Genomic DNA, 27,129 nt, shown 5'->3' with positions numbered 1-27,129 from the left:
AAAAAGAAGCTGCATTAAATGTATTTTTATTATGTGCTACCTGAGGGCAGGGATGCTGATGTCTGCCTATGCGACCAAACTCCCCACGACTCAACATTGCAGTAGTGATGTACCTACTCTCTACCCACAAGTCATATCACTGTTTTGTCTTTTTTAATTTTCAGTGGTGCCGTGGAGGGCAGTGTGTGAAATATGGCGATGAAGGCCCCAAGCCCACCCACGGCCACTGGTCAGACTGGTCTCCCTGGTCTCCTTGCTCCAGGACCTGCGGAGGAGGGGTGTCTCACAGGGACCGGCTCTGCACCAACCCCAGGTAAGCGCACTGGACCTCCCTCCTCATCAACACCCATCTCTCTGCTACGAACTTTCCAAACAGCGTGTGGACATAAGCTCAGTGAAAATAATTCTGTACTCCCCATATTACTGTAAAAGAACGCTAAGTCAGAAAGCCCTTTTACTCAAGCATTTATTGTACAACGATGTGTCTGTGATATAATTTAAGGTGCTTATAACTAACTACCTGACCACAGCAAAAGTAACGGAGCTGACAGTGATATTCAAGAACTGGATTTTAACCATGCTTACATGAAATACCAAGGTTCTGCCTAAAATGAGATAAATCATAAGTATAGAGAACACAAATCAATAGATAAGAATCAGCAAGAACAATTTTTCCATGTGAGAAAACCAAAGTCTTGGTTTTTCATCAAGTATATTTCCCTTCACAACATGTGGTCTCCGTGTGTCTTCTGTAGAAGACGAGGATGTTAAAAGCAGTCACCAATGCAGTGGAATGAAGGCGTTTTCCAGTTCTCCTTTTGCACCTATATGTGTTTAACTTATGTTAAGACTAAGTAAAATGATTTATTTCAGTCCTGTCTTTAATGCATGAGACCTGATTGGTCCCCTGCATCGACAGGGTGCTCTCGTGCTGGTGTGTCCACGTGAATTCTAAGGGGTGAGAGGGGTGTTTGCTGTCTCTTCCAGCCAGTGGAAGACGAGTGCTTGTTCTGTCCCCATCCGGTGTCCTCACCTTGTCGCAAGGAGGCTGGTAGGGGAAAGAAGTTGCCATCTGGACAGCGAAGTAGTTGAATTTCAGTCTCAGTTCTGCTTTTTCCCAGCTGCCCTCCTGTAGTCATCCCCTCCTTTATGGAATTCGGAGAACAACGATGCTCACCCTGCCCTCTACAGGGAGATGAGCAAATACGTGCAAACTCACTTCCCAAATTCTAACCTGCTCTACAAATGTTGCAATTATTTGCACACTTGATAGAAAAGGAAAATACTACCCATATCATTAATATGTAAGAAAATGCCAGTGACTTCTTAGGAATGCACTTCTTTTAACTGGTGAGCATGAGTATCTTTACTTACGGTCACCAGTTTCCTATGTTAAATATTTAACATTATCTGCTCCATCTCCCTAATAAGCCTAATTTCAAGGGAGGGGTGAGTAGCTATTCAAAGGCAAGGTTTTTAACTGTACACTATACATTCCAGACCATCGAATGGAGGGAAGTTTTGTGCGGGCTCCACGAGAACTCTGAAGCTTTGCAACAGTCAGAAATGTCCCCATAACAGTGTCGACTTCCGCGCCCTGCAGTGTGCCGAGTACAATAGCAAACGGTTCCGAGGATGGTACTACAAGTGGAAGCCGTACACCCACGTAGAAGGTAAATCTCAAATCCCACTTTCTGGCGGCAGCCTCGGACTTCTTTACTCTTTAAAGAAATATGTGATCAATAGTGTGCATCCGGATAGATGGAATATTGCTGTTAGGGCAATGTCACAGGTTCTTTTCCTGTTGCTAGTTTGATTCTGCCTGCCTGAAGGCCACTGGCATCTTATCTAAACTTGACCAGCTGTGGGCTCAGAATAAAAGCAAACAAGATAGAGAGTATGTGCAAAATACCATGAAATCTTTAAAGAAGTGATAAAGCACTCAAAGTAGATGATTTATTGGTAATGAATCAATTCTTTTTTAATACAAATCATGGTAGTTGATGGTGATATGGTGATGAATATGTCACCCATTGAACACTCATTATTGCCAGAGAATGAAAGCAAATTCATGTCTTTTGGAAAATCAAATAATATACTATATATCTGGAAAGTCTTGATCTACAACTTATAAACCAGGAAGTTTATTTGTACCATATATAAGATTGTACTCTCCAGTTGAAGAGAAATATGTATTGTCCTTATGATCATAGTAACTTGAACTCAGTAGCTCAAGTAGCATAATTTGAAGATAAATTCAAAGAACACCTAATCATCTCATTCTTTGAAAATGAGAGTACTGTATTATCCAAGAAACATTTGAGAAATACATAAGTTGAGCCATCTCATCTGGCACTTAACTTTTACCATCCCAATATATATAATGTTATCATGGTGAGAGTTTTATGGAATCAGCAAATTCTGGAAGGAAAATTTAAGCAGTTTCAAACAAAGCTTTTTTGTTGGGTTTTTACTCCTAAAATTAAGTAAAAATTAAGAAAAATTAAGCCAGTGAGAAACAAAGACACTGGAGAAAATAGTAGAAAGAACTTCGAAATTGGGGTCAATAAATCTGTGTGCTATTCCTGGCTTTGCTAGTCTGCAGTAAATAAATTCGTTAATCATGGAAGCACATATTAAATTTGATTCTTAGACTTATTCAGTTGGGTCTCTTATCCTGCACTATAAAGAAAATATTTGTACATGAGTCTCGGGCCTGTGAAAACTCCTAAGGCAGATAAATTTTTATTATCAACTGTTCTCTTCTTTACCAAGAAGAGAATAAAGGAAAAAAAAAAAAAAGGTTTCTACAAAAGTTCATGTTAGCCATATAAGTCATAAATCCTTGAAATGGATTACTGAGAGAGTATGTGAACTTGATCTGCCAATCTGTAGTATATAATGAGACCTATATTCTCCATGTATCAGTGTTTTTTGACAATCCATTATATTTATTTAAAAAACAATGTTCTCTGCGGATTTCATCCAAAAGTTATTCTCTTTATCAGTTTAAAAATACTATGTATTTTAGTAAATGTATTAGCTATTAAGAAATTTCGTGATTATTTTAAGTATTTTATTACACTTTATTTGTAAGAACTTTGTGTATTGCTACAAAATAGTAGTGACTTTTTGCATTTCTAGAAAGAGCAATTAACTATACTAGTAAAATAGGTGAACAGTAATGTAGTTCAAGTCAACAAATGTTTATTGAATGCCTACTATGTGCCAACCACTGTGTATGGAGCAAGGACCAATAAAGGACACAGTCGAAAAAAAATTAATAGTGAAGCTTTAAAAAATATTTTAGAAAATTCAAGGGGAAAAACCAAGCCTAAAGAGGCAATTTATAAAAATGTCTTTGCAATGTATTATTGTGTGGGAGTTATTTTATGGGCAAAAAAGAAAAAAAAAAGTCTATCTAAAATTTAGAGCAAAACAAAATGATCAGAGCTTAAGTATCTTTCTTATTTGTGTTTGTGTGTGTATTTCTTTTTAAGATCAGGACTTATGCAAACTCTACTGTATCGCAGAAGGATTTGATTTCTTCTTTTCTTTGTCAAATAAAGTCAAAGATGGGACTCCATGCTCGGAGGATAGCCGTAATGTTTGTATAGATGGGATATGTGAGGTAATAATGATCATTCATTCATTCAACAAACATCTCCCAACAGTCTGCTTTATGCCAGGCATCCTGTAAGGGGCTAGAGAGACCAGATATTTAAAACACACCCTTTCCCTCAAAGTCACAGCGCAGAGGGAGAGAAAGCCAGATGAACATCTATGGAGACAGGCAGTGGCTTGTGGCAATGGAGGCATGTGCAGAGAGCATGGCGGGGGGAAGGGTGGAGCTGATTCTCTCTTAGATGTGGACCTAAGAGATTTGCAGGGTTCCTCAGGGAAGGGAAAGGGAAGAGGTGTGTTGGGGAAGCAGGGAGGGGAACACAGAAGTACAGTAAATCATGGGATAGTTGGAACCAGTTCAGGGGTCAGAGTACCCAGAGGCAGGCAGGAGCTGGGGGATGCTGAGGAGGTGAGTGAAGGGGAGAAACTCACAAAGGGCCATTTGCTGCAGGGATGAGGACTTGGGGTTTTTATCCACATGTCCCTGTGGAAGGCACTGGGACTGGGGATGCGTAGAGTCGCCCAATCAGACGGCAGTAGCCAGGCAGTGGCGCCAGAGTAAATGAAGGCAGGGACAGCACAGAGACAGGGGCTGCTTCACAAATGTCGAGGGGGTCTCGGGAAATCGGCAGCCTCACTTCTGTTGGAGAGGGACTCAGGGCACAGTCTGGGAAAGATAGGCGGCTAAGTGAACGCAAAGTTCTGAGCTTGTTACCAGGCACAGATGTGAGATGTAGGAAGAATTTTATTATAAACAAAGGGAGGGTGTTACATGCAATGGTCAGATACATTGCATGTAAATAATGGGCTTTTCAGTGAAGAAGATACTCAATATTCGTATTCAGTGGAGTCCAAAGACCTTGGTCCCAGGTCTGATTTTCTCTAAGGTGTAGACCATGACCGCAGTAAAGTTGTATCATCCACTTAGACCCGCAGTGTAATCGTTTGAATGCATGAAGATTAGACTAAATGATTCTGTTCGGATCTCTTTCAGCCTTAAAATACTCAACTGTCCACCCATTGTGTCTAATCATCAGTTGATTTGTTAAATATGTCATTGTTTTATGTATTCTTAATGATACAGTATCACAATCCTTTATTTGTAATTCTGAAATCCAAAGATGTGTGAAATGGCAAGTTTATTTGACTGTAAAATATAAGCTGACCTGAATTTATTTGGTGGCAAAACTGCCTTGAATTGATACGACTATCTTCAGTTATGTTTATCCCGCTCACTGTAGAGATGTGCACATTTTAGAAACATCGTTGCTGTCCGGAGCCCTGCAGGGTCTCTCACATCATATGTGTGTTAATTACCTTCCCACAATCCAAAAAACTCTTGAGTTCTGAAATGCATCTGGCCCTAGGATTTCAAACAAGGGATTGTGGACTATAGTTCATCCATCATTTCTGAATGGATTTTTTACATAGCTAGCCTATATTCTTTGCTAGGAAATGTAAAATTGGCAAGCATCACAGAATATATAAACAGCTGCTAAAATTCTAGACAGTAGCCAAATGTGCCGTTTACATAATTTACTGCTGGGAATAATCGCCCTGTGGCCTGTGTTCCTTCTTTGCCTCTGCACAAGGCGATTTAGAAAAGCACAAGGCGAATTCCAGTGGAACCTCGTGAGGCCATATTGCTTGTCATTTGGGCTAAGTGCTTTATTTCAGTCTGAAATTTACCCACATCTCCAACATGACAACCCGATAGGTTTAATTCTGGGCTCAGTGTAGGACAGTCGTGTAACAATGCCAAAGGGGACAGGGTATGTTTGCCACGCGAAGGTCTCCTCCTTCGGATGGAAGAATAGTTGACAGTCTCGCAGTGCACATACTGGGTATCCAATAAATATTTGTTAACTCTCCCATGTTGGTGAAACTTTCAACTCGACGGGAAAAGGTTTGTGACTTCGCCCCTGTTGTCTTGTCTTTCATGAATGACACGTGACCTCGTGGGTCCCACAGAGAGTGGGGTGTGACAATGTGCTGGGATCCGATGCTGTGGAAGACTCCTGCGGTGTGTGCCGGGGAAATAACTCCAGCTGCACAACGCACAAGGGCCTCTATGCCAAGCAGCACCATGCCAACCGTGAGTCCACCCACCGGAGCTACCTGCCTGGCTGAGCAAAGAGCGAAAGGAACCACCTGGTGGGAAGGATGGGAGGTGTAGTGCAAACAGCAGACAGAGTCCTGAGAGCCCTACGCAGACTCCTTGCCTGCTTTGCTTCTCAAACCTTCTGTTTTGATTAGAAGTGGTTGCTACAGTATTTGAATTCAAGTGGTTTTTAGAAACAGTGAATATTACAATAGCTCTCCTCCAATTAAAAAAAAAACTCATTTATAGGACTCATGCAACTGGATTGCCAAAACAGATCTCCAGTTTCCAAATTCTGATTCTCAAGGTTTGGTTATGGAGAACAGCAGGTGCTTAGGGATTTGCCTTGGCAGTACTGAGTGAAGCCTCACATCCTCCCCCTTCCTGTCTCCTTTGCTCTAGAGTATTACCAGATGGTCATCATTCCTTCTGGAGCCCGGAGTATTCGCATCTATGAAATGAATGTATCTACCTCCTACATTTCTGTGCGAAATGCACTCAAAAAGTACTACCTGAATGGACACTGGACAGTGGACTGGCCCGGCCGGTACAAGTTTTCAGGAACTGCCTTCGACTACAGACGGTCCTACAGGGAGCCTGAGAGCTTAACCTCCCCTGGGCCAACCAATGAAACATTGATCATGGAGGTAGATTCCAGCCTCTTGGTCTCAGGGCTTGGATTTGGGGTCTTAGGGTGTTTTTGTAGGTTCAAGCCTACTGGAAAAATATTACATCCACATAAAATTGTTTGCATTTAGATAGTGTCTCAGAAACAAAACTAATCAATACATAGACTAAATAGGCCAGTGGACTTGTTTTGATCGCCTTTCATTTCTAGGTGCGTGATGAGATTTGTAATTACGCACATCACGCAGTCCCCACTTTTGCATCTTGATCAGTCGATTTTGACAAAAATCTGCTTCTCTCCTGTAAGCTCTGTGGCTCTGAGAAGCTGCCACTGTGGGTGACTCTGTGTGTGCCTGTTTGGGTGGGACCTGCATTCCGCCGAGTTATGTGGAAATGGGAGTGAGGTGAGAACCCACCACCTGAGCCCAGTGCCTGGCAGGGGACTGCACACTCACCCCCTGTGCAAGCCCCTCTGTGCTCTACCCTAGATGGCAGAGGCTCATGACATACAAACGGGCATCTTCTAACAATGTAATTTGTCCTCATGGGACAGGGCAGGTGGTGGCAACAGGCAGTGGACATGCTAATTCCCTACTTTTTTTGTATTTCTGTGCACACTTAAAGAAAAGACTGGTTCAAAAGTTGCCCCCTCAGCCCACACCTATGGGTGCAGGTGTGAACCACCCACAGGCCCTCCACCTGCTCTCCAGGCCTGGCAGCCCCATCCTGGTGCCCTTGCATCTTCCTAGGAGACACCCCATCTCCACCCGTCCCACTGCCATCGCCCCTCCTGACCCGGAGCTGCTTCCTCTGCCCCTTTATAAACATGTTCACTGTGAATTTCTGTCTTGGTTGTTTCTCTCCCCCCATCTCAGGCTTTTAGCTTTAATACCCATGAAGAAAGAGAGATCCGTCAGGGCTGAAGGTAGTTGAGGCTTGTTGGGAACCAGTTTCCTATGCAAGAGGCTCAGGATGTCAGGCGGCAGAGTGGCTCAATGGTCGTACATTGAGGCCACCTGTCCAGGGCTCATACCTGTCCTGCAGCATCTTCTCCAACTAGACTCGAGCTGTGTTGTCAGGGAGTGAACTGTGGGGCCAGGGAGTTTAGGGAAGCTCCAGTGACTTCATCCACTGGAACCTCCCATCAGGGACCAGTGAGACTCCAAACTTCAGAGATGGGATTTCAATTGACAGGTTAATGGTGAGGTTTCCAGAAAAGCCTCTCACCCAGCTCAAGGGATCTATACGTTTATGAAGGAAAAAGTAATTGGTCCATGTGGTCGAGTTTCCACATAGGAGATGAGAAGTCCAAATGCAATTCCATGTGCTGAGCATTGCTCACAGGTGTGTCCAAGCTAAGAGATCTTTACTAGTAAGATGCTTTTCTCCTGGAGCCATACAGTACATGCCAGTAGGCAAAAGTCCTCTGGATCCCATCACAGGAGGAAGTACTCGGTGTTAGCCTTCATCCTGCATGGATGAGATCCATTCACCTGTTTTTGGTGGTTTGGAACTCACTAGGAATTGTGAAGGTGCTTTTTAGGTATCATTTTCTGATTTGCTCAGATGGAGAGCATTGGTGGGGCTCCCAAGGTAACATGGAGGGAAAGAACCAAATGCTCTTGTTAGGTGGTAAAGGCTGTGGAAGAAACACTAAATGTAAGGCAAAGAGTCAAATGTCTATATATTTTATAGATGTGCTTGAGTCTAGTTTAATTCCTGTTTAGAAAGTTAATGTAAATTTTGGGGGATGGACAGTGTTTATTACTGTAATCATCTTCTGCTGGATATGTCTGGTGTTTCCAGCAGTTTAAAACAAATTAGCTTCTATTTATTGGATATAATTTAACTCATTTTCTTTTTCCCTTTCTTTTTTTATAGCTTCTGTTTCAGGGAAGGAACCCGGGCATTGCCTGGGAATACTCTGTGCCACGGTTGGGGGGTGAGAAGAAGCTCAGCACCCAGCCCAGCTACACGTGGGCCACCATCCGCTCCGAGTGCTCCGTCTCATGTGGAGGGGGTAGGTCACTTCCCATGGCTACCCTGGTGATAGGCACAGAGGTACCGGGTGCCTTAGGGCCATGAAGCACACTGCACTTGTCTTCATCACACTGCCCTCATCCTCATCACACTGCCCTGGTCCTCATCACACTGCCCTCATCCTCATCACTCTGCGCTCATCCTCATCACTCTGCCCTTATCCTCATCACACTGTCCTTGTCCTCATCACTCTGCCCTGGTCCTCATCACTCTGTCCTGGTCCTCATCCCTCTGCCCTGGTCCTCATCACACTGCCCTGGTTCTCAACACTCTGCCCTCATCCTCATCACTCAGTCCTCATCCTCATCACACTGCCCTGGTCCTCCTCACTCTGCCCTGGTCCTCATCACTCTGCCCTCATCCTCATCACTCTGTCCTGGTCCTCCTCACTCTGTCCTGGTCCTCATCACTCTTTCCTCGTCCTCATCACACTGCCCTGGTCCTCCTCACTCTGTCCTGGTCCTCATCACTCTGCCCTGGTCCTAATCACTCTTCCCTGGTCCTCATCACTCTGCCCTGGTCCTCATCACTCTGCCCTGGTCCTCATCACACTGCCCTGGTCCTCATCACTCTGCCCTGGTCCTCATCACTCTGCCCTGGTCCTCATCACACTGCCCTGGTCCTCATCACTCTGCCCTGGTCCTCATCACTCTGCCCTGGTCCTCATCACTCTACCCTCATCCTCATCACTCTGCCCTGGTCCTCATCACTCTGCCCTCATCCTCATCACGTCCTGAGGAGGAGTCCAGGGCTTCTGCCTGAGGGAGGTACTAACCTTTCTAGAGGCAGAGTAGAGAGCAGTGCTGTTGACTGTTACTTGAAGACTTGAGCTATTTTCTCTAATTCATCTATGTCAGCATGTGGCCTTAAGGTTTAGTGAATTGGTTTCTGCTTTTCATCTAATTTAAGATTTTTGAAAGGGTAATTTTATTTGAGACTATTAAAATGAAATTCACTCAAATTATTATGCATTTCATGTTGATGATGAAAAATAGAAACTTGCATGGAAACTATAGTGATACAGAGTGAGGTTTTTATCAAATGGTCTTGTTCAAAAGATTTACTGGAAAAATATTTGCTGTAAAGTCATATACTTAAATTCCCTCAGAAAGTATAAGAATTTTATGAAAGTTGCAGTGAAAATGACAAGAAACATGTCGAAAGAAGAATTTCACATGATGATAGATGGGTTTGCCATCTTAATACCATAAGAATTTTAAGCCCATGATTATTTGATAAAGCTAGTTCACTAGAGGGACATTTTTAGCTTAGAGCCAGTATGCACTATCTGGTAAAGAGTGGAGAATAAATATGTGCACACTTAGAAACAAAATATTAAGTTCTATCTGATATTTAAACAACAGACAAGTTTCCTTTCGGACAAATGGATTTCAGCTTTGTGCATTCCAGTTTCTAATAATTAAATAATTAATCCAGACAGTACTATATATTTAAGTATAATGGTACATAAATAAGAATAGTACAAATTTAGAATATAATGAATAAATAAGGAAAAAATAAAAGTAAACTCATGCCTTCTTGCTAGTTTCTCTAAATAAATGAGATGAAGAAAATAAAGGAAAACTGAATGATTAACCAAAAAATAAGTCCGAAAAGTTAACACTAGATACTTAATATATATTAATTCTTCTCATTATAAACTAAGAATAAAATATTTAAGTCATATTTAAATTCTGACATTAAGAGCTTTCTAAGGTGAAATAGAATCCCCTTCTGTACAGCAGGCTAGCAGCAAATGGCTCTAAAGGCAACTAGAGAAAAATGGGATGTCCTACACGGGTGATGGACCCACAGGAGCTGCCATTTTACTCCATTCAGAAAAAAAGTAGAACAGAACCATACTTGTCGGCATCTCTGTGTGTGACCTGGGAAAGTTAACCTACTTATTTCCCTTTCCTCTTTCTTATAACCATCCCCTACGACTCTCTTGCCCATATTGGGTATGCTTGATTTTATCTGCCCCTATTTAGGATTATCCAACAGTGTTTGATTAAAATAATAATTAAATCAGAAAGCCTTCTATTTGTGTCAGGACATTATGATTTTCATGTTGTGAAAGGAGTGTAATGAACCACGTGGCAGCATCTGTAAAGATGTCTGGTCCATGAGAGTATTTCATTAGGACAGTTTCTCTCACATCTTCCTTTTGAGAGTCAGGCATGCAGAGGGATGCTCGGTTTCCTCAGCACCAACCAAATTACCCATCTCAATAGCCTGAAAAACACCCAGTGGATGATCAGTGTACTAGCAAATCTTCTAATTTCACCTAAGGACTAATTTTTACATTGAGGTTTCTACAGGGAATCAACCCAAAACCCATTCCCTAATCATGTGCCTAAAGAAGTGTGTTATAGAGTCAGCGAATGGGTGTTTGTTTTTAATTTTGATGGAAAATTCATGGAAAATCAAGGTTTCTCAATTCAACAGCAAGAAGGACTGTGGGATGCCCGTCCTTTATCACCTTGTGTAGGCTGCATCTCTTCCATTCAGTCCTCCGGTGGTAATGCCCATGCCATACCACTCCCAGGACTCAGCACCTAATCAAAGCATCCCCTCCCAGGCCACATGTAAGCACTTGTGAAATCCCATGGGCTTAAATTGAAGTGGACCCTCCCATATTTTCCTAAAAGGACAAAAGCACAACCTCACCCTCCCTTCTCTCTCTCTTTCCTCTCTTGCATCCCCAGGTATTATCTTACTTTCTGTACAAACAGGAGGAAAATTAGAAACACATCACTGTAGTTAACTGAGCACCTGCTATGCCTTGTCACTTACGTGGCTTTGTGGAAACCCTCAACAAGGCTTAAAAGTCAAAAGAGTCCATGGAGGCTAGAGGCAGCCGGATCGGGTTCAGGTTTTAGCTTCATTTTATCTGCATGTTTTATATTTTGAAGATTTCCACTTGCATAGACCTCCCAATAACCTGGATTTGGAACCTTTGAAGCATCTTTTACTTAGCTATCTTCTTGTGACTTTAATGTCTACAGGGGCGTCTTTAAAGGAGCCAGTTAGGGAATTAATGAACTGGGAGAAGATACCTGGGTAATCCCCCACCTCTTGTTTCATTCCAGAAACATTACCTGGCATCAGTAAAGGAAGGATAATCCCATTTCCTTATCTGTTCTAATGGGCCTGTCTCTCTATAGAAAATAAGATTTCTTGACAGCGCCTCTCATCTTCTTTTCTGACAGCTTCCTCTGCTCTTTTCTTTTTTTCCTTTCCACTCACTTTTATGACATAACCATGGGATTTTCTTTCAGTTATGCTGCTTAGCCATGCCTTGGCCAGACTCTCACTGGGGCATTGGTGATGCGCAAGGACTCATACAATGAGATGCTAAACCAAGAGCATTTGGGGGGATAGGAACCAGCTTAGCCGATTATGTCCTACTCTAAGATAAGGGCTTTTAGACCTGGTGATGACTTCACCAGACTCTTGTTGACAGTGTAAAGGCATCAGCAATATCTCAAAATTACCTATGCTGCAATTTTTAAAAATCTACTTCTGTGATTCAATCGGTTCAATGCATTTCAAATAGTAAAAAATTTCAAACCTCTGATTTACTTCCTCATGAAAAGGCTTATCCAGATGTGGTTTATAGTTATGTTTAATTTATCTGATATGCATCATGCAATGTCTGGGGATTATCATCTTTCAAATGGAACTATTCATCTGGTTCACAATTAGAGTTCCTCAGACAAATCTTAAAACTGGCTTGTAAATCAGGCTCTTTCATACTTTCTCAGTAATGTTCTCTTCACCATCTACAGATATTTCTAGGACTTAAACTTTAATTAGCTTAGTGGTTAGGTTTAGAAAATGGAATAAAAAATAAAAAGAAAATGGAATAAAATTATGTATTAGCAACCTTGCCCTTGTTTTGTTGATATGAAACCATTCATTCATTCATTCACTGTTCAGTCAGCAAACATTTGTGGGTGTCAATCTGAACCTCAAACTTCTTTAAGCCACGTGGGGAAAATGTAGAGACCTTTGTTAATTCTCTCTGTTTCTGAAGTGGATGATGAAACACCAATGTAATTGTTACTTTATATGAAAAGTACTTAGTGACTTATTAGCATTAAGGCTAATTGAAACATGATACCTCTGTACAGCTCAACCAAGGCGTTGAGTACTTACATTCTTCCTTAAGTGTGCAAGGCACCACGCTGAGTTCTGAGTCTATAATAAAGAATCATACAGACCGGCCCTGTCCTTCAAAACATGCAATCTGGAGGGAGGAATTACCGCACACCCATACATAACATGCGAGATTATAAACTGTCGTATGCAGGCATTCATGAGAACTCAGAGAGGACCCCAGAAGCGTGACACAGAGAGTGCTGGGTTAGCTGCATTTTGAGTATCTGTCATAGTCAGAGGTGGAGAGCTGAGACAGCTTTTGAACATCAGCCATTCATGTTACTCACTGGATAAAAATCACATCATTTTCACAGGAACTACTTCAAGTTAGACGTCCCCCATTCTTACATTCAAAATGTCCTTACCTATATTGAATCTTAGAGTAAATGTGCATTTCACTCTTTTAAACTTTACCTAAAGGCTTGGGCTTGTCCTTCTAGGTCTCAGAGATCAACTGAAATGATTCTGGCTTTTTCCTCCCTGCCTTGGGTCACCTTTGAGCCAAGTTCATGAAACCACTTCTCTGTCTTTATCCAAGGCCCGGATAAATTACAAAACACATCCCCACTTTAGCCCTCTTACCCCCCAGAAAAGCAGAGGAGAGGAAAACAAGTTCATCCCCTGGAGAGGGACCAACTTCCTCAGGGGGCCTGTGCAATGTCCACCCCAGCCATTTCTTCAAGAGCCCCCAGAGGTTCAGGGTAAGATGAAGAAGTCCATCTTGTCCACTCTTCCTGGAGAGCAGGAACCCTTCCCTGTTCCCAGAGCCCTGCAGTCCTGCACATGCCCCCTCAATGGGGGCATTGGGACCCATCCTAGGCCCAGCCCCTCTCAGGCTGCTGTGGTGGTCATGTGGTCACGGATGGCTTCCCCTCCACCATCCTCCTGCGGGGGGAGGGAGGTGCACATGTGGGTTTCAGGTCCTGCTGCTTCCTTCTCATTAACCAAACTTGGAACCTTAAAGATAGGTAACACCTGCCGACAGCAAAATGAAGGGCATGTCCTGCTGTCATTTCAGACAGGTCAGTGTGGTCAGGAAAATCGGATATCGGGCCAGCTTCTTGTTAAGCAGAACAGACACAAGGATGTCACGGGTCATCCATAAATGGCCATCATCACCACCTTCCAAGCTCTGGTGCCCGTTAGGGTGCCAGGAAAGCTGTCACCTAAGCACACCTGTGCATCATTTAGACTCTAGCAACAGCTCCCAGGAGTTCACCCATTCTGCTTTCCTGGAGTTGTCTTCCTTCTTCCGCTGTCAAGGTCCTTCAATGTGCAGGCATTCATGTCTGTACTATCTAGCGCTTACCACAGAGATGACGCAGGCTTCTTGCGAAAACACATGCTTCATTTATGGAATATTTTCCAGTTTTCTGTGTAGTTTTGCTTAAATGATGGGTTTCTTTTCCTTTATAAAAAATGATAAGGATTTTGTCAACAGCTGGAACTCATTCTATTGTTAGAATTACTGAAAACTTAGATATTCTTTGATATAATCACAGTCTTTTAGACGGAATACTCCTCGTCCAGATATTTTGGCAAAATGTGAAGATTTTAAAATGATTTCCAAAGATCTGGCAAGAGCTGGTTTCTGTAAAAAGATAAAGGTAGAGCTTCATCACATTGCTCTTTAAACTCACCACCTTCCATGGCTAGGGTTCAGCTTTGGGCTTTCCCCAGTTAAAGGATTATTCTCTCTTTTTTAATTTATTCTTCACATTTTATACTCTTGTTCTCTCTTATCTATTAACATGGATCATTTTAGAAGATTGGCCAGCTTGATTCTAACATTCCTGTGGACTATGAGATTTTTCTTCCTGACAGATAGTTGAGAGATTGGAAGCACAGTTGAGAAATTGCTTTACAGATGTGCCCCCAGTCAGAGAAATGATACCTGAGTCTCTGTAAACATTCAGCCAGGTGGCTGAGGAGACCCCCAACCCACATGAAACTCATCTGAAAACATAATTATCTAAAACCTAGTGTAAAAATAGAGCCCAAAAACCCTAAATACCACTGGGCATATGGCTGTCTATATTTTTATTTTCCCAGAATATTCAGATGTTTGAAAACAAAGGAAGAAACATTTAAATTCGCCTTTAGAGTTACTATTGTTTATATGGGGAAAGTAATTTTAAATTAAAACCTCGAGCATCCTTACCACCTACAAACAGATTTGACCTCCAAAATTCATCACCTCTTGGTGCATTGCTGAACTTTTAGATTCGTGACCATTTCAATGTGGGATAAATCAGAGTGTCTAGTGTCCCCAGGCTAAATCCCTGTGAAAATCTTGTCTTTTGGAAAATGCTGTGACTTGATCTGAGATGCAGAGCCAGGAGTGTTTTCCAGCATCCTCATATCCATAGGCAACTAACTCCCAACGTGGTCAGGGCCTGCGTTGTTGCCTGAGGGTCTTCACCCTGGGATGGTGGGTGCCGGTGTGTGCCATCTCCTCTTTGATATCTGAATGTCTCTAAGGACTCCTTAAATTAAGAGAATATGCAGTTGAGCCTGGCCATTTCTACTTTAATAGTCCAGAATTTGGGCATCACTGGTCCATCCCGTAGGCACCTGGCATGTAATGTTTCATCCATTCACCTATTCCTGTCCATGTTGAGAGGGAATGCCTGCAGCCTGAGAGGCCCGGCCTGCAGGCTCCCAGCCTGTGACTAGAAAGAACGCCAACCAACAACCTGCCTTGGTTGTTTACTTTACTCCTTCATTCTCAATTTGACTTAATCTCGGTGAAAATGAGCAGAGACATCGGATGCAATTCTCCTTTTAACAATGCAGAAATGGAGGTAAATGGCTATAGTATGACTGAAAAGATATTTTTTCTATAGGCTCCCGGGTCAGTCTCTGCAGAAAGCCCAGGATCTGGGCACGCTGAATGGAAGTGAAAAAGTGTCCTGCAGAGGAAAGAATTTGTATTATGCATCCTCACATCTCATCATTCCTACATGCTATTGTGTTGAGCGGTGCCTGGATGTATTTTTCCCCTTTCTTTGGTTTTGATGTTTTTCTGCACTGGTTTCAATTTTGTAAGCTTTCTCAATGTTTTAAACTTTTCTTGGGTCCGAGGAAGTGCTTTTTGTAGGCTCAGTGTTCCCTGCACCTCTGGTGTGCCTTTGCTGTGCTCTGCTCACCAATGGTCAGCTCCAGGAGGCCCTCAGGCAGCAAGCCGTGGTCCTCACCACCCCAAAGCAGCACCACCCTCAACTTTCCTGCCCAGATATTTGTCTTCATGGGTGACGTGTGTACATGTCACTGCATTCTCTCTGTGGTTTAGATTCTGTGACCGTGATGGGATGGTCTAGGGTGCTGGTTGGTTGGTGATGTTTGCTGTTTGTTATTAGCTGCTATGTGCTCAGGATCCAGCACATCCCAGGCATCAAGTATATATTTGTTGAATGAACAAATGCAAGATCTCAACTGCTTTTCCATTTATAAATATGTGAAGGCCACAGATGGAAATGTTTATGCCGGGTCAGCCCACTGTCACCCCTCCATGGTGGCTTCCCCAGGGCTGCCCCTCAGGCTTCTCATCCTTCTGCTCCTGGATGTAAAGAAGGGAGCATACCTGAAAGTGAATTGAAATTCCCTAGAATTCAAATTCCCTTGCTTCTAGCCTTCTACTCAGCTCCCAGTGAAATAGAGTTTAAGAAATTGTCCTCCAGTATATGAAGAGTTCTGAAACAGAATACATTATGAATCTCTTTCCTTCTCAAACAGGAATCAAACAGAGCTTAAAATTTCTACACGTGCATGTCACGTTGGATAGAAAGGCCAGGCCAGCAGGTGACTTGTCATGCCAAGGCTAGAACATGCAGCGTGGGGTTTTGGCCAGACTGTCAGGGATCGAGTCCTGGCCCAGCCTCTTTAAAACTCGTGAGCTTTTTAAGCCTTTTACGCCTTAGCAAGCCCATCTATAAAGTGAGGATAATAATGTAATCAACCGTATAGGGTCCCTTTAAGGATTAGAAGAGAGAATACCTGTAAAGCTCTAACACTTAGTCTGGCCAAGTAAATGTCAGCTTCTATTCTTTTCCATTAGTGTTATAGCTTTGCTTAAGAAATTGGACTGTTTAGGTTACTAAACTCTTAAAGCAAGAGGGAATTACATAATGATACTAGTCACATGGCCCCAGGCAGGGGAAATGAACACATTCCTCCCTATTTTGGATTGTGCTGCTGTCTTCAAGGTCCTGTGTGCTTTGGCACACTGGTGTGTGCAGGCATGTGTGGTGGACACACACACACTTGGAGAGGGGCCTGCAGAATGTCTCTGTGTGCCCATGGGGTGTGCAAGCTTGTAGCTGCCACAGTGAGTGGACAAAGCATAGCCTGCCCTTTTCCTATCAGGATGGGACAATGGCCAGTGGGCAGGACTTTGGGGCAGCTCAGGAGGAGGAATGGGGCGAAGGGTACAGGAAGTACATCCTGGAAGCTGCAGTTTCCAGCATAACAGATGAGTTCACTCTCTTATGCAGCATTTAAAGGAGATGGAGAGAAATGGTCCTGTGAAACGCTTTTTGATTCTCCAGCCTCATGGATGGAGCATGCCCTTCTTGGGCAGACTCAGGTCGCCACGTGGAGGTCAGTCCAGCACGTGGTGTGATAAGGCAGCATGTGGTCCTCTCCACAGGGGCAGTCCTGACCTTGCAGAGCCCTCGGCCCCCTGCTGAATGCCCCAGACAGTTAGGCCACTGGTTCTGAAACCTGTCCTGTGGAACTCCTATTTTCCCTTTCTCCACCCAGGCTGCTATCTTAGCATCTGACCTTCACAACATGCCAGCCTGTAACCTTATCAGACTCACAAACTGAGAACTTTAGGTCCAGGTAAATGCTGAACCCAAGGTCTTGAGTGTACAGGGTATATTCATATTGTGAGCGAAAGTTTCTGATTAAGGAACTAAGAAAAGCCCTTTGAAACAAAGGCATAGATACTGCACACAAACATGAGGGCCGTTTCTTTTGCTTAATCTTTAGCTCACTATTTTTCCTTCAAGTGAGGTTATGGGATGGTTGAAATATAGGTAAGCACAATGTAATGAATAGACAACAGAAAAGCAGGAGTTTGAGAGAGGTTTCAGAGGCAACTCATAAGGGAGAAATGATCTGAGAAGAACCATACAGAAATTAAGAAACAAAATCAGGAATATGAAAAAAGAAATGCAGATGTTCTTGGCCATGACTGTGGGTTCAGATTTTCAGGTTCTCAAGTGAAGCAAAGACCTTCTGTTCTCATGGAATTTTCTGCAGCCCTGGATAAACTGTGAAAAAATGGTTTCTCAAAGCATAACCAAAACCTTTACAAGCAGCCTGGCCATGTGATACCTGGGATGCTCCCTAGGAGTTCAAGTGTAAGAGTAGAGCCCTGATGCGGAGTCTGCCTTCCACTCCGCCCTCTACTGAGGAGGGAATCTGAACAGGCCCAGAACCCTTCCTTCTTCTTCAGTGCCTGTGTGGGTGTGTGCTTTATGGGGCTCCTGGTGTGCTTTCCAGTTTGATTTTCTGTGTCAATCAACAATTACCACGTGGATCAAACAGAAACCAGGATGTCAGCCTCCCCTGCTCCCAGCTCCTCCCTCCCTGGTGCATCTCTTAGGCTTTTGTTGCTGAGCTTTCTGGGGGGCAAAGAACAGAAAGGGGAAAGGGAGGCCCGAGCAGGTAGGCAGACAAGCTGCAGGCCAATATGAGGTCAGGTGAGCATCACCTGAAAGGTCAGGCTCCTCCTGCCCCGTCCTGCACTGCCCGGTGTCCTTGAGAAAAGACTGCCCAGGATGTCAGAAAAAGGGGATGTGCATTTTCATGAAGGCCCAAATCTGTAGATGTTGGAATTATTTTTCATTACAAATGTCACAAACATAGAAAATAGGGAAGACAAATCTTCCTCTGACCCAAGGTCACTGCAAACATTTTAATAAGTCCTGTTCCATCTCTTCCTTATGTTCCGGTTTACAAGCGTGTGTTCTCTTTCAGAAGTTCGTTAATGATAAGCTTTTCCATGTTATCACATCATGTGTATCCTTCATTTTCAGAGAGTTCCTCCTTACGTATTAAATCAATAGCTCATTTTTAATATGGGAGTTCACATTCTGGAGCAAATGCATTCAACCATTACTGATACTTTTGTTGATCTAAAACAATAAAATAGCTAGTTATTTTACTGGCAAAATGGGTTTATCAGGGAACAGCAAAGAACTGCAATTCTGGACATGCAATTTATGTCAAACCACAGGCAAGTCCAGAGAATAAAGGAGAGGAACATTCTTTTATAGAGGAGAAAAGGAAGTTGTGATGGGCTGTTATAAATGAAAAGTCCATTGGAGGAAACTGGGAGTTTGAAGTATAGAGACTTTCCATTGGCTGAGCTGTGCAGCTTCTCACTGGCTGGACTGTTGCCAGACAAGGAGAAATTTTTCCTTCCTTCTGCTGGTAGTAAAGTAATAACCTTCTTCCTGTTGGAGATGCAAGGTACCTCTCTTCTTGTTGATAATGCAGTTGACATCGAGTGGTAGGCTATGAGAGCTCCCCCTTCTGGCCTTCCCATTCTTTTTTCTTTTTTTTTCTTTTGAATGTAAGGGACCTGAATGACTCTCTTTTCTTTGAAAATAAAGAGTATCATTCTTATATAAATTTTAAAATGACCTCTGTGTGTGTGGTTCTATACTACAGTTTTAAGTAAGATGTCATCATTTAAAGTGTGAGAGTCTGGTAGCCAATAGTTTACCTTCACTAATTCAACCAATGTTTATTGAGTACCTCTTCATTTTGTGTGTCAAGTACTATGTGTTGAAGTGTTTACAATAAATACTTAGGAATTTCACATTCTATGCATTAAAACTTTAGTATTTTCAGAATATTTAATCATATTTTCTTATTAATTTTTTTGAAGAATATAGATTACTTTTTGGAAGTAAGAATATCTGTGCAACCACTACCCATATAAAGAACCGGAACATTGTCGGCACCAAACCAATTGCATTTTATGTATGTATGTATGTATGTATGTATGTATGTATGTATTTTTGGCTGCATTGGGTCCTTGTTGCTGTGCATGGGTTTTCTCTAGTTGCGGCGAGCGGGGGCTATTCTTCGTTGCGGTGCACAGTCTTCTCATTGCAGTGGCTTCTCTTTTTGCGGAGCCTGGGCTCTAGGCATGTGGGCTTCAGTAACTGTGACACACGGACTCGGTAGTTTTGGCTCATGGGCTCTAGAGCATAGGCTCAGTAGTTGTGGCGCAAGGGCTTAGTTGCCCCGTGGAATGTGGGATCTTCCCGGACCAGGGATTGAACCCACTTCCCCTGCATTGGCAGGCGGACTCTTAACCGCTGTGCCACCAGGGAAGTCTCTCATTTCTTATTTTGTGTATGTGTGCTTACTGTTTATTTTCTTCATTAAGTTAGTATGTCAGTGACAGTTTAGCCAGGAAAGCAGAAACCACACTAGGTATTTCAAGCAGGAAGGTTTTTTTTTTTTTTTTCTTCGGTATGCGGGCCTCTCACTGTTGTGGCCTCTCCCGTTGCGGAGCACAGGCTCCGGACGCGCAGGCTCAGCGGCCATGGCTCACGGGCCCAGCCGCTCTGCGGCATGTGGCATCTTCCCGGACCGGGGCACGAACCTGCGTCCCCCGCATCGGCAGGCGGACTCTCAACCACTGTGCCACCAGGGAAGCCCCAGGAAGGTTTTTAATATAAAGGATCATGTGCTTACAAAATAGCTGGAGAAGTTGGAGGAGTAAAGGTCAGAGACAGACCCATGTATCTCTCAGAGTTGCTCTGGCTATTAAAGAGGTGGAAGGTGTGGAACATTCCAGAAATTCCTGGTGAGGATTAGAGGTAAGCCAGCATTGGAGCAGGTGATTCCCAGGAAAATGTCTGGAGCCTACTGCAGACCTCACATGTGCCAAAGCCAGTGTTTATCCTCTCTGCCAGGGACACGATGCTGTGGCTCTCCACATCCTGTGCTCGTACTTCTCATTGGCGGGATCTCCCCGACAGCCTCATAGACAAGAGATGTAAAGACTGCAGTGCTGACATGGAGCCCCTGTCATCGAGGGAAGAGCAGGAAAGAGAGGAGTGAGCTGGGTTGTAGATTGTTATGCTTGAAGATAGCCCCCTCCCCCAAAACATCAGATCCTGGATTCACCATTTTCTCTTCCCTAACATATTAACTTCTGCTTCACATTTTTGTCTGCATCCAAATATATTGATGTCTGTTCATTTTCTAATATATTGACTTTTGTTCCAATCTATATCAGTTCCTTCTTTCTGCTTCCTTGATCTATCCTTTCTTCTAACACTGTAATTTAGTATTGGTTTCATTTATTTCCATTCATACCTATTTTTATCAATATAAGTATTTAAGCCATGAAAATACCCTCTGAATCTTACTTTTAGCTACACACCGTAAATTCTGTTTTATAGCATTTTTGTCATTGTCATTTTCTTAAGTGAATTTTGCTGTGAACCTGATGACCACTCTCCTGTTTTGTTCTACTTCCACTAATTGCTTAAAATTTCCAGGCAACACTCTACATTTTCCCTTTCTTTTCCTAATCATATACTTTATTTCTTATCTGCTTGTGGCCTATCAGTGTCCTCAACTAAAGATTGTACTGTCCTTCAGAAGGAGCATTCGGAAATGTGCGCAGGCATTTTAGTTGCCATGATGAGTGGGGGTGGGTTGCTTCCAGCATCTGGTGGGCAGATCCAGGGGTGCTAAAAGACTTAAAAAAATTAACTGACAGAGTCAGAACTTGGACATGCATTGGACAAATTCAGTGTTTTTCTTTGGGTTATATTTTTTCTATCACATTGTTATTAAATTATTCCATGAATGACTAGATCTAGATTTCCCTCTTATCCAATTAACGGGTAAAAGTTTGGGACTTGGCTGACACCAAGGTCAAACAAATGTCTCCACTAAGAAAGAAAAATGAATATGTTAATAAAGTAAACTTCTGTTTCTATTTCAAAGAAAAACAATTTCCTATCTGCTTGATCGAGAGCCTGTACCTCACTCAGGACCATCAGTGATCATTAAGGCCTGATTCTTTGTTAAGACTTGAGCATAAGCATTGAATTCCACATGTCTTCAATCTCAAAACTGGAAACCAAACTGAAGACATTATTCATAGAGTCACACCTAAAAAACCAGAAGACTTTGGTGAAAGAATTTAAAAATGGACTTTTAAATTGTCATATAAGTGGAGAGAAAAGATGAATTTTCCTTTTCTACTATTAGAACTGACAACCAACAGTTTTAGAAAATGGTACTCTTGTTCAGTAGGTCCTCATGTAAATTGGGTCATTAAGATTATCTGGCTTAATTTCAAGGAGTTCGCAGGATTTAATTTAATGGAGTTCACAAGATTCCCTACAGAACAGCTTTAAAATGACATGTGTTTCTTTTTTAGCAAGTGGAAAAGTAGACTCATAAAACATTGATTCAGATTTCATCTCTGCACTGATATATGGGTCAGTCATCAAAACTGTGCCTAGTTCATCCTAAGTACTGTATAAAGAAGAGAATATACCCTTACTTGGATGACTTTTTTTGCCAAGTATTATTAACTCACTACAGTCATCCTTCCCTGTTGGTTCCAGGAACCTGCATGGATACCAAAATCTGCAGACGCTCAAGTCCTTTATATAAAATGAGGTCGTATTTGCAAATAACCTATGCACCTCCCCCCACATACTTTAGATCATCTCTAGATGGCTTATAATACCTAATAGAATGTAAATGCTACCTAAATAGTTGTAAATACATGGCAAATGCTAGGTAAATGGTTGCTGGCACAAGGCAAATTCAAGTTTGTTTTTTTTAGAACTTTCTAGGATTGTTTTCTCTGATTTTTTTCCATCTGTAGTTGGTTGAATCAGCAGATTCGGAACCCTTGGACCAGGAGGGCTGACTGTATTAACTTGCTGGGGCTTAGGAGTTACTGGATATAGTGAAATTGGCCGATGGCTGAAGAACTGCCTCATAAGTGTGGGAGCAAATCAGTCCAGGCAGGCTGTACTCTCCGCTCTCAGGAAATGTGATCTAAGGGATGACACATATATGTCCACTGAACTTTGACATTAGGTTCACCATATAATGTCTTACCCAATCCTGGATGCTATTGAGAGGGAAAAGGGTTGCTTACCATTTTTCTAGGACAAATGAGCACAAACCTGGTCTAGCCTGGCAGCAACTATCTTTACTCACAACACTCCAGACACCAAATGTGTGGGTTTTGTCCACACCAACCACCATTGCCGGATTTTCCAGCTTCCAATGGGGTGTCCTGCATTAATCTAACTCCGGTACTAACTACCTAGAGCCACCGTCAGACCCCACAGGTGAAGGGCTCATTCCCACAGCACTGCTCCCACTTCAGATGCCATTTGCATGCCAGGGCACCCACACTTCTGTCTGACTTGGCTACAAAGCTATGGGTTCTACACTCTCCCACCCACCACCCCCCGGTTTCAGGTTCAATATAATTTGCTACACCAGCTCACAGACCTAAGGAAGGCACTTTACTTACCTACTGTCACTGGTTTATTGTAAAAAACACCAGGGAATGGCGAGATGAAGAGGTACACAGGGAGAGGTCGGGAAGGGCTCCGGACCCCATGAAGCCGGGGTGTGCCATCCTCCTGGAAGCTCTCTGAACCCCGTTGTTTAGAGGTTTCCATGGAGATTTCATTACACAGGATTGATTAAATCATTGGTCAGTAACTGAACTAAATTTCCAGCCCCTTTCCCCTCCCCAGAGGCCCAGGATTGGGCTGAAACCCTCTAATCACGCCTTGATGCTTCTGGGGACCAGCCCCATCCATAAGCTATGAAGGGACCCCACCACCCGCCAGCTCAGCGGCACACAAAAGACACTCCAAAGGTTCTAGGAGCCGTGTGCCAAGAACCAGGGACAAAGACCAGGTATTTATTTTTTACTATGTGTATATCGCAGCTGTGTAACCTGAGACATAAAAGTGGTGGCCTCGGATATTGCGTAGGGCCGTGGTTCTCAAAGTGTAGTCCACAGGGCAGCAGTGCCAGCAGCACCTGGGCATCGGTTAGAAATGTAAATCCACAGCCCCCACCCCACGCCTGCTGAATCCAAGGCTGTGAGGGGGCCAGGATTCTATGTTTAAACTACCAGAGAATTCAGATGTGCTCTCAAGTCAGGGAGCACGGGAGTTCAGAGGCAGGGGGATGTGGGTCTTACTTAAAGGGATGAGAAGACTTCTGCCAGGTGTGTTAAGGGTGGCAGTGGAGGACCGCATTCCAGGTAGAGAGACAGCTGGGAGTCAGAGGACCAGAGGGGATATCAGCATGAGAGGGATGCAGCAGGGCTGGAGGACAAGGCTGGGGAGTCTCCAGCTTAAAAAGAGAAAAACAGACTTTTAACCTGGGAGTGGCATGAACGTGTGTGTGTGTGTGTGTGTGTGTGCACATGCGTGTGTGAAGGAAGTATCCGTGGTATCAGTCCAACAGCTGGACTTGAAGGAGGAATGCCTGGAGTAAGGCATGGGGGTGGGGGGCAGGGGACTACAAGACTGATCTATTGACCACACAGAGACCACAGAACCCCGGGCAGGGGGCGCTGGAGGAAGCCTGCTTTGAAATGGATGTTTATGTATTTGTGCATCTGTTAGACAGCCAGGTCTGTGAGTCCAGGAGGCAGCCTGGGGACATCGGGGCTAAGAGCGGGTGCGGGGCAGGAGACGGTGGTGGGTCAGTAATCCATCGCCACGTGCAGTCAGGGTGATGCCCAGGAAAGCACCTCCAGGAAAGTGGACGAGGACGAACCTGTGCAAGGCTTGGAGTGTAAGATGTGAGGGACCCTCCTCCAGTGCCCATCACTGAGTGTTTGTATCTGTTCTGTGTGTGACATAGTGACAGGGCACACAGCTGGCTCGGTACCACATCAAGGACACTGAAAGAGATGGATTTCCGATATGTGCTTCCTTCCACAGTGAAGCCCAGCAGGTGTCGGTGGGTTGCGTTGCCTGACATGCCTCTTGGTTCCCCCCGTCCCCAGGAGAGCTGTGGCCACGAGGGCTCCATGGCCTTGCTACACAGGTCACCAAGCCCATCTTTGATTTTACTAAATCTATATATTAGAGCAAATGTCACAGCTTCAGTCTTAGCAGAGCCTGGAAATATTCTTTTTTATTATCATTCTTCTGCCTCGTGGGACTAAGGTTCACCTTGACCTTCTTCCTGTTACTGCTCAGGGACACTTGTTGTATGTGACTTAAATCTTGTTCTTTCATAGAAATACTCACTTTCAAGATTCTCAACATGTTTAAGTAAATTTTCTTATATTTCTGCATAAATATTCCATGACCTTTATCAAAGTCACTTTTAATATGCTGTTCCTGATGAAAGACCATTAAATCAGGAAGATACAGTTGTGAAATCCACACTGGGGTGCATCAAAGAAAAACTGTTTAACTTGGTTAAAATATGATTGTGTCAAGCTGGCAGAGAGCTGAATAATTGCACAAAACCACAAGGGTCCTATGTCACCTCTGATGTCCTCCATCAGCACCAACAGGGCCATACCCAAGGCAGGAAGTGGTCTGGGGCTCAGATGCATGAGATCTGTGCTTGGGAGCCGGGAGGGCTCTTTTCCCTCTACTGATCAAGGAAACTGATTCTCTAGAGAAGGGAACTTTCCCCATCAATTTGCCTTATTCCTGTTGACAAAGCAAAGCCAAATGTCAAACTCGTTTCCATGTATATCTTAGAGACTTTTAGTGTTCTTTAAGTAAGGGACTCGGTTTCATAGAGAACCGAGCATTAGATGCTGTTGAGCCTGGAGTTGCCAGCCTGTGGCTTTGGTCCTCTGAAACCATGTCTTGGCTCCCTTCCTTTATGAGACACCTCTGGTCATCTGCCTGTGGGGACCAAATCAGATGCAGGTCATTCTGAGCAGTGCAGCCTTGACTGCAGAGGAAGTAAAACAGATGGGCCTCATGCACAGGAGGACTCCATCCATTTTCCAAGTACAGCAATAAAAATCATTTTAAATCTTAATATTAATTGTGTTAATTTTTAAAATCAACACTGGTTTGGTTCTTTTTCTTTCTTTTTTTTTGTTCCTCGTCACTGAATGAACTCCTCAACTTCATCCTTCAAGATATATATCTATTTACAGTCCTTTTGTATTGTGGTAAAATATATATGATATAAAATTTACCATTTTAACCACTTTTGAATGCATGGTTCAGTGGTATTAAGCACATTCATATTGTTGTGCAGATGTCACCACCATCCATCTCCAGATCTTTTCCATCTTCCCAAACTGAAACTCTGCCTATGAGACACCTCCCCACCCCCTCATCCCCCATCCCCTGGCAACCACCCTTCTACTTTCTATCTCTGTGATTTTTGACTAGTCTAGGTACTCTGCTGTAAGTAATGGTTCCTTTTTAAAAAATTATTTATTTTTTGTCCATGCCCTATGGAATGTGGGATCTTAGTTCCCCAACCAGGGAACGAACCTGTGCCCCTTGCATTGGAAGTGCAGAATCTTAACCACTGGACTGCCAGGGAAGTCCCATTGGTACCTTTTTTAGTAAATTTAATGAATTGAAATATCGAACATATTGAGGGATGCTCAGAAAGCCTGAGTAGCCCTGGGGATATAAATGGAGGCTGAGAATCAGACCAACTTTCATTTCCGTTGACCTCATTTGAGGCAACATCCAAGCCATTATTGTGAAAAGGTCACCATCCTGCTGCAGGAGGTATTATGCTCTGTGAATTCTCTGGTGGTGAAGTGCTTATCACTTTATTGTCTGTATTTCTTTCTGGTTTATTACCGATCATTTCCTGTTGTGCCCTCTCACTTAGAAACACAAGTGAGTGTACTTAATATGTGTTTGTTTTGAAAAAATGGCTGGTGTTTCCAATTCTGGAAACAGTAGAAAAGAATCAAAACATTGTTTCGTCAAATATATGTTGGCACCCATAGCAAGACACACATTACAAGATGTTAAAATGTAGGGGGAAGATACAAGCCATCTTAGAATTGATGCAATTCACTCATAAAAATCATCAAGACAGGCCAGAAAAGTAGAATATTAGTAGTCAGCCAAAGGTCACTAATGCAAAGACGTACCAATACAGTAAAGATTTTTTTCAGGAGATTTCATTAGCTCTTTGCCTGTCTTTTACCACGGGGCATGTTTGTGAGTCTTCACTGTGAACCCCACTCTCTCACAGGGCAGATGACCACGAGAGCAGGCTGCTACAGAGACCTGAGGTTCCCAGTGAACGCATCATTCTGCAGCCCCGACACCCGGCCTGTCACAGGGGTCGTGCCTTGCAAAGTGTCCGCCTGTCCCCCCAGGTAAGAACTGTCATGTTCCTCTGAATGGGTGTCAGGGTTTTGCAGATATAATGCTGAGGCCTTGGTGCTCCTGAGTCTGGGGAATAGAAGTGCCAACCACTGCCACATAATCCGTGACAGCAGAGGCAAAAGGAACAAGACCTGCCTGAACAGGTGAGACAAATAAAGTGAACTGGGGCTGGAAAGAGCCTGCAAAGCCTTGTCAGTGGGA

General features: G+C 43.3%; 2 protein-coding genes across 3 annotated transcripts in view; both read left to right on the top strand.

Moving 5' to 3' along the window:
- Window positions 1-27,129, top strand: part of ICE1 (interactor of little elongation complex ELL subunit 1) — a 534,975-nt gene that overhangs the window by 301,979 nt on the left and 205,867 nt on the right. The gene's annotated exons all lie outside the window — the stretch shown is intronic.
- The window catches only part of ADAMTS16 (ADAM metallopeptidase with thrombospondin type 1 motif 16), a gene marked incomplete at both ends in the record, with an annotated part of 156,484 nt that overhangs the window by 78,782 nt on the left and 50,573 nt on the right, over window positions 1-27,129 (top strand). For both annotated transcript variants that reach the window (XM_082624066.1, XM_082624067.1), the window contains 7 exons: window positions 165-313; window positions 1,501-1,673; window positions 3,501-3,631; window positions 5,596-5,719; window positions 6,128-6,372; window positions 8,234-8,372; window positions 26,792-26,918. In XM_082624066.1, the coding sequence (XP_082480192.1) occupies window positions 165-313; window positions 1,501-1,673; window positions 3,501-3,631; window positions 5,596-5,719; window positions 6,128-6,372; window positions 8,234-8,372; window positions 26,792-26,918 (1,088 nt within the window). The remainder of the gene's footprint in view (window positions 1-164; window positions 314-1,500; window positions 1,674-3,500; window positions 3,632-5,595; window positions 5,720-6,127; window positions 6,373-8,233; window positions 8,373-26,791; window positions 26,919-27,129) is intronic.

The sequence above is a fragment of the Mesoplodon mirus genome (genome assembly GCF_964341445.2).
Source record: "Mesoplodon mirus genome assembly, chromosome: 5".
Taxonomy (NCBI): domain Eukaryota; kingdom Metazoa; phylum Chordata; class Mammalia; order Artiodactyla; family Ziphiidae; genus Mesoplodon; species Mesoplodon mirus.
This window is presented reverse-complemented; position numbering and strand designations above follow the sequence as displayed.